Source organism: Malurus melanocephalus, unplaced genomic scaffold, assembly GCF_030028575.1.
Source record: "Malurus melanocephalus ecotype Western Australia unplaced genomic scaffold, MMel_1.1 scaffold_491, whole genome shotgun sequence".
In the NCBI taxonomy this organism is placed as follows: Eukaryota; Metazoa; Chordata; class Aves; order Passeriformes; family Maluridae; genus Malurus; species Malurus melanocephalus.
Window position 1 is genome coordinate 476,150 of NW_026623723.1, and position 10,341 is coordinate 486,490.

The 10,341-nt window shown below is 47.3% G+C and overlaps 1 protein-coding gene across 1 annotated transcript in view; it reads left to right on the forward strand.

The window, feature by feature from the left end:
- Positions 1–8,121, forward strand: part of PALD1 (phosphatase domain containing paladin 1) — a 24,862-nt gene extending 16,741 nt beyond the window's left edge. Inside the window, exon 19 of the mRNA XM_057381089.1 lies at positions 8,099–8,121. Coding sequence (XP_057237072.1) covers positions 8,099–8,121 — 23 coding nt within the window. The remainder of the gene's footprint in view (positions 1–8,098) is intronic.
- The last annotated feature ends 2,220 nt before the right edge of the window (positions 8,122–10,341 follow it).

Sequence of the window (10,341 nt, forward strand, 5' to 3'; positions counted from 1 at the left end):
TCTTTTTCCCCGGGCTGGGGAGGCAGAAACTCAAATCTCTGTCTTAAATGGGAAATTAAAATCATGAATGGCCTGGATTTTCTGCTCTGAGGGAAGAATTCTGAAATAATTCAGCCAGAGACAAAGCAGACAAGGAGTTATTTTAGATATATTACAAATCTAAAATGCAGAATCATTACAGAGTGTGTATTTTATATTTTAAATAATAGATATTGTCTCCATAAGCATACATTTTATTGTATGTACTGTGTATACATCATATATAGATTTTTTACATTGTACAGGGTGATAAAATGATAGAAAATACACTTTGCAGAATTATGCTGTACAATGTAAATTCTATAAATATTAAATACTRTAAATTMTAGATAATAACAACSAGGAGCAACCTGGTCTAGTGGAAGGTGTCCCATGGTGGGGGCTGGAATTAGGTGAGGATTAARATCCCTTYCAACCCAACCATTCTGAGATTCTRTGGTATAAAGTAAGTATTTTATACTGTGTAGAATATAAATTTGTAATAAAGAAGCAGCTTTTAATAGAATGGGGTTAATGAGCTGACCTCCAGCCTCACTGGGGTATCTTCCCTGAAGGAGCAGCAGTTCTTCCCAGGGAAGCACCAGCAAAAGAACGTGTGGACTAAAATATCTATGAAAAAATGGATCTCAAAGTGCATTTTCACACTAAAAAAACCTGGGAGTTTGTTGATAATTCCATTGATTTTCATGGGAAATGGTTTTCTGCAGGTTTCTGACCCTCAGTTAGCTCCTAATTCTCCACTTTGCTCACCTCATTCAGGGTTTGCAGTGTGGGAACACAGCCGAGGGGATCTGAGGTTACTTTGGGGCAGAGAATTCAACATTTAAATCCCAGCAGTCCCAAGGGATTGATTTCAGGGATCTGTGGCTGGATTTCTGCCCTATTGGTGTTGATCCCGGGTGTGCATCTCATTTCCATGGGGTCACAGGGCATCCCTATAGCTCTGGGKGTCATTACCCATTTTTGGGGCTTTGCTTTGTCAACAAACCCTTTTCCCCAAACCTCCTAGRAAAATGGCAAAGGAGTTGCTCTGTGCTGCAGCTCAGGGGAAACGCTGGCATCCCCCAAAATCTGCTGCACCTTCRGTTGTACACACAGGAGTTAGTAATGGAAACTCAATATTCCTTAAAAAACCTCAATCCACCCCTTAATCCAATGATAGAAAATGTTATTTGTGGCACTGGTGATGGTGGAGTTGGAGAACATCGAAAAGAGGCCGACAGCTGCCTCAATAAACGGTGTAAATGGGATTTTTAGCTGTGACAGAGGAGAGAGGCTTTATTTGTGTTTTTATATAAATATTGCCACAGGACCGCACCACATCGTTTTCCCCAAAAAAACCCCAGGATTCTGCATCCCACTGGCTCATCCCTCTTTGCAGCCTTTAGGGGAGTGAGGACAAACTGTGGGACCTGCCCTGAGCCCCTCCCTGAGAGCTCCAACCCAAACCAGGGCTCCTGCACCCCTCCCAATTCCCCCTTGAATTTCCCCCCTCGCTGCCTTGGGCACACAGTGAAGGTGGGATGCTCCCTGCACACTGAAATATCCTGGCTCATCATCAAAATCATCATCAAAGGGGATTTTTTGGCCACTTTGGGAACCTGGCTCCGTTGTCATAAAAGCAGTGAGTGGTTTAGTGACTTCTTTCCCCTTTTTTTTTTTTTTTTTTTTTTTCTGGCTGCAGCACGGGGGTAACGTGGCACTGGAGCTGTTTGTAGCTGTGCTGTGGCTTGATGAGATTAAATGTTACATGGATAATTAATTAATTAATGGGTTATTAATGCTGCTATTTGCCTTCCCCACCCCTTGGGGTTTGGGGTGGGCTGATCTGTCCWCTCCAGGTTTTTCTCTGCTGCACTCGTGTTCTTGTCTCCCAGGAAAGGTAACAATTAAGGATGTAATTAAAAAAAAATTATAAACTGAGATGATTAACCCTGATCRGCAGGGCTGAGTGGTGTTTGCAGTCTATTCATGGACAAAACCTGTCTTTTAAATCCCTGTTAAAACGCATTTTAATATAAAACACTTTTTTTAAAAAAAAAAAAAGAGGAAAACCTTTTTGGAACAGAAGAAAACCCCTGTGGCTTGATCTGTGGGGATTTCAAGGTCGAAATCTGCCTTGGAAGTGGAGGAATCCCTAAATTCCATCCCCCAGTGAGGACATGGGTGCAGATGTGTTTTCTTGCTGCTCAACCTTTSGATTTGGATTTGGTGTGAGGAATATTTCAGTGGAGCTCTGCTCCACGTGTCCCCTTGGATCAGCTGCCTCCTCCCAAAGAAAGCAAAGCTTTCCAGCAGGAACTTTTTCTGGGAGAAGAATAATAATAATACAGAGAATCAATAAATAAATCTTTAAATCTGCCACGTGGGGGGGAGCTGAAAACGTGGTGATAAACTTCATCCCAGCCCTATCACCTCTCTCTGTGAAACTCCTCCTGAATAAATCAGCCTGGGAGATACCCTTTCTTTTGAGATTGTGGATTTTTTTTTTTTTTTTTTTTTTTCTTCAAAAAGTGCAAAATTACAGCTGGTCTTGGCCAGATTCTCCCTTTTTTGCATCAGACAGGGGCCCTGGCAAAGGGACCCCTCTTTGGGCTGTGCAGAGGTAGAAGGAGCAGGGCTGCTCTGACCTCAGCCAGGGATTTTATTCCTGCTCCTCCTCCTTTTAGGGGAGAGCAGAAATCCTTGGATTTCTGTGTGTCTCTGTGCTTTTTCTCCATCAAAAGGGGAAAATGTGCCGAGGAGCCAATATTCCACTGGCACGTGGGGCTGCAAGGGGAAACCTGCCCCAGCCAAATCGCTGCAGCTATCAGGGGCTTTGGGGCTCTGCTTTTTCCTAAAAATCCCCCATTTYCCCCCATTTCCCACCCAGCAGCTCTGCCAGCTGCACCCAAGTCCCATCAGCTTCTCAAGGCCCAGCTCAGGAGTGTTTTCCTTCAATTTTGGTTGAAATTTGGGGTGTTTTGGGGCTGGGGGTGATACCATTTCTATTTGCAGCAGCAGGGAAGAGGCATGTGCTGGCCTGGGGCCACCAGGAACAGAGCTCTGGATGTGGGAGCTCTTAAAATAATATTAATAATAATAATAATTTCCATGTTTTCCTCGCTGCCGTGTCTCTCTCCAGCAGAACCCCCCGATGAAACCTCTGCAGAAGGGAGAACATCTGGGTTTCATTTTACAGCCGAAGAATTGTAATTAAGATACTTTTGCAGAAGCCCAGGGCTTGAAAAACTAAAAATAAAAGCCATGTAGGCACAATACCAGACCCTCCAAGCACCAGAAACTCTCATTTCCCCCCCTCTTTTCACCCTCCCAGCCCCACTGGACCCCCCCAGGCACGGCCAAATTCCCCATTATTTTGGGGAGCAGGGGCAGGAATAAATAAAATAAAAAATGAAAGGGGAGGGTGCAGAGAAAAGGGATTTTTGCTTAAATCCAGAGGAGCAATGGTGATGCCAGCCTGGGTAGAGGGTGGCAGWGAGGGGAGGTTTTCCAAAGCTCCAGAAATTATGGACATCAGGCRAAGCATCAGGCTTGGCTCTTCTTTTGCAGAGAAATATGTAGAAATCACAGACCCCAGGCTTGGAATGACTTTCTCCCTCCGTTTCTTGCTTTTCTCCCATGAATATTGCAGGGGAAGGGGGGAAAATGCAACTGTTTTCCAGCCCTGCACCACCTCAGGGTGCTTCTGGCTCTGAGCAAATGAAAAATTAATTTTCCCCAGCTCAGGCTAAAAGAGGAGATGGGGTTCGATGAGATTCACTCGAAAGCACTCGTGCTGGAAAAATATCCGTGGGCTGAGCAGGTGAGCAAGGCCCTGGGGACTGGAAAATGCTCAGGAGTTCAATTTAAGAGGTGAAAAAAAAAAAAAAATATGGGTTAGGGTTTAGGCGGCAGAAAGGTTAATTTTGGTGTTTTAAAAGCGGGAGGATGATGAAAAATTAATGAGGTGGTCAATGCAAGGAGAGGGGAAAGCTCATCTGGGGGGGATGCTGGGCAGGTTTAACCCAGTTTGTGTCATCAGCAGGGAAAAGGGAAAGGGAAGGGCTGGGAATGCCAGGGTGGCAGGGAGTATGTCCCCACCAGCCTGTGCCAAGACTCTGAGCTGAAGTGACGCCTTCATTTTTGAGGGATTTTGGAAGGTTTAACACCCTCCTGGATCCCATGGATAGGGTGTAATGCCAATATAATTCAGGTCAAAGTTACAACTGCCTAATTTATAAAATATCTATGTAACTTGAATCACAATATTTTAATATTTATCTAACCTGGATTATAGTTTTTAATACTTATACAACTGGAATTATAACTTTTTATACAATGTAATAGGCAATTTGAGTTAGCTGATTACTCAAGGAAGCAAAAACTCACCAGGAAATTAACTTTGAAAAATAGATAAGTATAGCTAATTAAAATAGATAAGTATAGCTAATTGGACAGCAGCAAAATGAACTAATGAGAAATTGGGAAAAATGTAAAGCTAATTAGCCACAAGGTGAAGAGAATTTAATTAGATTCAGAAAACCTAAGGAACATCATATCAGGAGGAAAAGTTGAAAAGTTCGGATGTGAAGTCAAAGAATACCCCCAGGACCACCTAAATTGGGGAAGCACAAGCTCAGTGCAGAAATATTATTTATATACAGAATAAATATGGAAATACAGAAAAATTATKTATAACTCTGAAGTAATTGTGTGTAAATCAGTTCCGGGCACGTGTATGATGATGTTATGCTGACACAGCAATATTAAACAATATTTATTTATTGTATAAATAAAACACGACAGTTGACAAAGGTGAGTGAGTTAAGTGGGAAAATCCCCCTCACCTCCAGTGCTGCAATAAGCAAATACCTGCTCTGTAGACACGGCTCTATGGGGTTTTATTTATAAATTAAAATAAATGACATCACCTTCAGGTGCACACATTTCTCCCGGGTGCCACAAGCACCGGGGATCTTTAAGGCTCTGTGTTTTTGGGAAGGAGGTTCTGTGGCTTTCTGCTGCCCCGGAACTCCACATCTGCCGCAGCTGTGCTGCCCTGGGGAAAAGGAGGATTTGTGGGGTTTATTTTGTGCTTCCCCAGCCCGGCCACGCCGGCAGGGCTCTCTCTGCGGCGCGGTTCCTAGAAGGAGAGCAACTTTTTCCCTGCTCTTTTCCAAGGCTCCGCCGCTGACAGCAGGGGCTGGAAGCCGTCCAAGGCTGCCGGTATAAATCTCCCTGACCTTGTTTCACCATCCCTTCACTCGCGGCTCAGCCGGCACCGGCGGCGGCTTCCACTTTCTGGCTCATTTACCCCTTTTCCAGCTTTAAGGCTTGAGTTCCCGAGCTTGTCTGCTCGTCCCTGGGTGGGCGAGGGGATGGGGGAGGGACTCCCAGCCCGGAGAAAACCTCCCGGTGAGGTTGCCAAGGCAAACATCTCGCAGGAATTTTGGAGATGCAGCTGCAGCTGAGGAGAAACGATGCTCAGAGGTGCGGTGGGAAGAGAGAAAGGCGCTTCCCTTCGGACTGGGCTGAACACAGGAGTCTTTTTTGCTTCTCTCCGGAGTTTTCTCGCTGTTCTCCTCGTGTTATTTCAGCCTCCTGCGGTGATTTGATGTGATCTTTGCTGTCCAGGGGAATGGCCTCGTGTCTCAGCTGGCTGAGGAAGCAGGGAATGGCAGCCTTTGGAGATGTGGGATGCAGAGCAGCTGCTGATGGGGAGAGGGTAGGATGAGCTGGTTTCCCATCCTGGCTGGATCCAGGGAAACTGTTTCCCTGTTGTGAACACCCAGCTGTCACCTTTTCGTCCTGGAAAAAGGCCTTGTGAGTTTGGGTGCTGCCAGAAATCCACGGCGTTGTCGGGTTCCCGGGTGCCAAATCCATACAAACCCCTTGGTTTTCCATCACCTCCAAACATTGTGCTGATCTCAGTGTGKCTGGGGCCTTGTGGCAGAACTTTGCCAGCAGCTGCTGTGGTACTTGGCTTTGTGACAGCATCCAGAACCTTTGGGGTGCTTGCAGGAAGAGTCTGGCAGGATTTATCAGGATTCRTTTTTTCCCCAGGCCAAACTTGCAGCCCTGAGTTTGTGCAAGGAGTGCCCAGGGGACCCAAGGGATGGCTCTGCTTGTGCAAATCTGGAGGAAAAATCCAGAATTTAAATTGAAATTTGAATAGTAACCCTTGACCTTTGTGGAGGTCAGCTAATTGGATTTTATTCCAGGTGCACCAAGGGYTTGGAAAGCACCAGCCTGAATGGGGGAAAGTCAGAGGAGCTCGGAGGGCACAATTTCTTAACATTTTTTTTTATTTAGAGACTGTGTGCATTAGAAAAGGGCTGTAGGAAAGCCAGGAAAATCTAAGTAAACGACACAAAACATCCTTGGTGTAAGCAGCTGCAAGAAATACGCCGATTAAGCCGGAGGAAAACCTTTCCAGGATGAGAAAAGCGAGACATGGCCAAAAAAAAAAAAAAAAAAAAAAAAAAAAAAGAAAAATCTCCCGGGGGCTCGTGGAAGCTCCCTCCATCTTTGGAGGTCTTAAAGTAGGGATTAGGGAGAGATCTGCCAGGAATGATGGTGCCTCGGGGCAGCCGGAGAGCAGATGATGTGYGTGTGTGTCAGCTCCCTCCCCGCTCCAGCAGCCGGGCTTGCCCTTCTCCCGCTCCTCCGTTCCATGAGCGCATCTTCGCCACTCTCCTTGCTCCTCTTCCAGCARGAAAACCCCCCCGGAAAGAGCCGAAATCTTGGGAAAGGGGTGGTTTAGGGCCGGGGGCTGGGGTGGAGAGGGAGGGGATGATGCTCAGAAGGGTTTTCCCTCCCCGTGCTCCGCCAGCGGCTGTTCCCCGCTCCGATCGCGGGGCAGCTCGGCGTGGCTGAGGGATGAGGTCATGCTCGCTCACCCRCAGCTCCTGCTGCCATCGCTGCCTTTGGAGAGCCTGCCGAGGCCCCAGCTCCCGCACGGTGGGTTGGGGATGCTGCCCCAGCCAAGCTTTGCCTGGCTCTGCCATGGGGATGAATAAAATCAGGTGAAATCCCAGGTGCCCCCCCTGCCCGTTTTACCTGTGCCTGGGATGCTCACCCATCCCTCCCAGTGCTTCTCCTTCCACCTGCTTTTAAACCCTAACAGCTGGAAAACACTTTCTTCCCCTTCTCACTTTTAAAAATTTTTTTTCGCAATCTCGACCGCTTCTTGCCAGAAATMGGCCGGGTTGCGCAACCCGAGAGCRGGGCCGTCTGTTTCAGACCCTTCAGGATTGACAAACAGAAAATTTGCATCTCTTGGAAGAAGAAATGTGGTGACCTAGGGCTGGAAACACAGCCCTGGCTTCTGGCCCCGGTAGATCCCGAGCTCCTGGCTCCCCAACTCATGATTTTAAGTGCAGAAAAGCCAGTTTAGGTAATTGGTGGAGATTGCTAGGATTTTATTAGCCCTGGTGCCCTCCCCTCCAGGAGGTTTGCTGGGCAAACMRCSCYAAACATCCCATAAATGCACAAAAATTAATCAAATAAAGCGAGTTTGGGGTGTGTTTTTTCTTTTAAGAAATACTTCCAGCCTTTTGTGAAGGTTTTGCCTTCATGGGCAGAAATGGGCACTGCCTGATGAAGACCAGGCTGGAGCCTCCTGGAGGGAAAGGAGCCTGATTTGTGATTTGAAAAGCAGCAGCTGTTGTCAGCTTTCTTCTCTGGAAGCTGGAAAGATTAAAAAAAACAAACAAACCCTGCTCCTCCTCAGGCCTAGAGGTCACCAAATAAATGGGAAAGTCCCCAAARCCGTGTCACTGGTAAATCTCAAGGCTGCAGAGGGAAGATTTAGATGAGAAAGGATTCCAGAGTGCCTTATCCATGGAGGAAATGGGGGCATGAGATGCAATAGTGCACAAGGAGGGGGAAAGGCACCCTTTGGACTCGAAAAGGGGAAGGAAAGGTTAAGCCTGAAGTCAAGGAGAAGGGTGGGATGGAGTTAAAGGCTGGGGAAGGCAAAACCAAGATGCAAAGAGGAGGACAGAAGAAGGACAGGAGGGAGAGGACAAGGGGAAGTTGCCTCGCAGCTTCACTGTCCATCCTCTCCTTATGGCAGGAACTGGGAAGAAAAAGGAATGAGCAAATATTTCTGTGTATTGATAGAGATGACACAAAAATCCATGTTCATCATTTAATATTTCAGGCAGGTGAGACCAACAGGTAGGGCTGGTGTCACTGTGTGGGTGACAAAGTGATATCTCAGCATCTGGGAGCCCGAGAGATCCCCTAGGAAATTGTCTTTTCACCGTGTCCAGCGTCTCACAGGTATTTAACTGTTTAAAATTATTATCTTTGGAAAGTAATACATGGTGCAAGTTGTGTGTCAGTTCACTGCCATCATCATTCAGCCAAATTTAACCAGAGATTTGGTAATATTAGGGGAGGCATTAAAGGTCTGGAGGGACTGGATGAGTCCACAGATCTTGTGGCTGAAGAAACAGTTTTTTGCCTCTGAAGAACAGTAATTAAATGAAGTTTTGCAGAGCCACTCTTCACAAGTAAAGTATGTCTTTTATTATGTGTTTCATCATAAATCTATTCACTCAAAACTYGTTCCAGCTTTGATGCTCCGGCGGGTGCGTATCTTCCGAAATCGCCCGAAATGCTCGGAGCACAAACTCATTTTCCATCTCTCCCGCAAAGAATCTCTTGTAGATAATTTCTCCTCTTTAATTATGGATTGTGTGAGGCAACAGAAGCATGCAAAGCCKTCAGCAGACAATTAAAATGTGTTTTTCCTCCAGCTTGAGATTCTCCACTTGAAATAAGTGTATTCATCTCTCCTTTTGGAGGCRTCCTGTGGCTTTCCCTACAGGGAGTTTTGGATTGGATTTTGAGGCCTCGGCTTCTCCTCTTTGCCCCAAAACCCTCTTAGCCCCTGCAGAGCGATGCTTCACCAGAAATGGCTGCAGCAGGACCATCTCCAAGGGGCTCCCCATGTCCACGTCCCGATCCTCCTTCTGGCATGGAAGTAAGCAGGTGTTGGAGGTTAGGATTTCTGCTTTTRTTCTYCCTCTTGGGGAATTTYCCCCCATTTTTTGTTGCTAAGAGACAACAGTGGGTGAGTCTTTAGCCTAATGACTGGGTGCTTAAGAAAGACAAAAGAAGTTGCTAAACCCAGGGGAAGGAGGACTYCTGGAGGCATTTTCCTCCTCTSRGCWGGTTTTCTCTYTGTGGACAGCAGAGTTTCCACGAGATTTTAGGCTCAGGGGGGAAAAGGTTTTCAAACCGAGACAGCAGGGCATTCCAAAGGTGGCAATTCCCAAGTGCTGATCTTTTCCTACCATTCCTGGCATTGCTGTGCTGATGGGTTGGGAACAAAGCTTCAGTTGAGGAAATCAAAAGCCATAATCCTAATTCCTGATGGGAAGTTTGCAGGCTGGCAAAGTCAAGGCAGGGATTGCCTCTTTGGGCTGCTCAGCGTGACCTGGAGAGCTGCTGGGCCCCAGGGGAGTATAATCCAAGCACAACTGGTGTTACTGGTGCTGCTGTGGCACAGCCCCSTCTCTGGAGCTGGTCTTGGAGTCCTGTCCAGAAGAAAAAAATARCTGGACACAGMGAATGGAAACGTGTRTTCCTCTGTGGTGAGGGATRCCCCAGCCCTGGAAGTGTCCAAGGCAAGGCTGGACAGAGCTTGGAGTCRCCTGGGATCGTGGAAGGTGWCYCTACCCACGGTAGGGGGTGGAACAAGATGATCTTGAAAGTCCCTTGCAGTCCAAAGCATTCCGTGATTCCATGATGTGGGAAGCTCTTTTGCTGGATTTGTGGAAGTTCTGTTGAGTTTTTTTAGGGGGAATGCTTAGTTTATTGCCCCTTGTTGAACTGTGGCCCCAGCTCTGGAGCTTTGGGGTATGAGTTTTCCTTGGAGAGCCATCAGGATGGCATCCAGACATGAGATCAGCACCTCCTTCCATCCGTTTCCCCCTAAAAACAGGAGGAGGGGGAAGAAAGAAAAAAGCATAATGGAATCGTGGARCGGTTTGGGTTGGAAGGCACCTTAGMACGCGTCTCTTTTCACCGCTCTGCCACCTTCCGCTATCCCAGGTTGCTCCAAGCCCCGTCCAACCTGGCCTGGGACACTTCCAGGGGTGGGGCACCTTCAACTTCTCCTTTAGGGATGTTTCCACATCTGGAACMCATCCTATATGTTTCCAAACAGGATGTTTACCTCCAGCTCACGGGGCGGCAGCCCTCTGAGCCGGGAGGCGATTTGGCTCTCCCTGCGGAGCATCTCGGCGCGGGATCCCGCTCGGAGCTGGGATTTGGGGAGAGGGGCAGAGCTGGGGGGAGCTCCCCGGC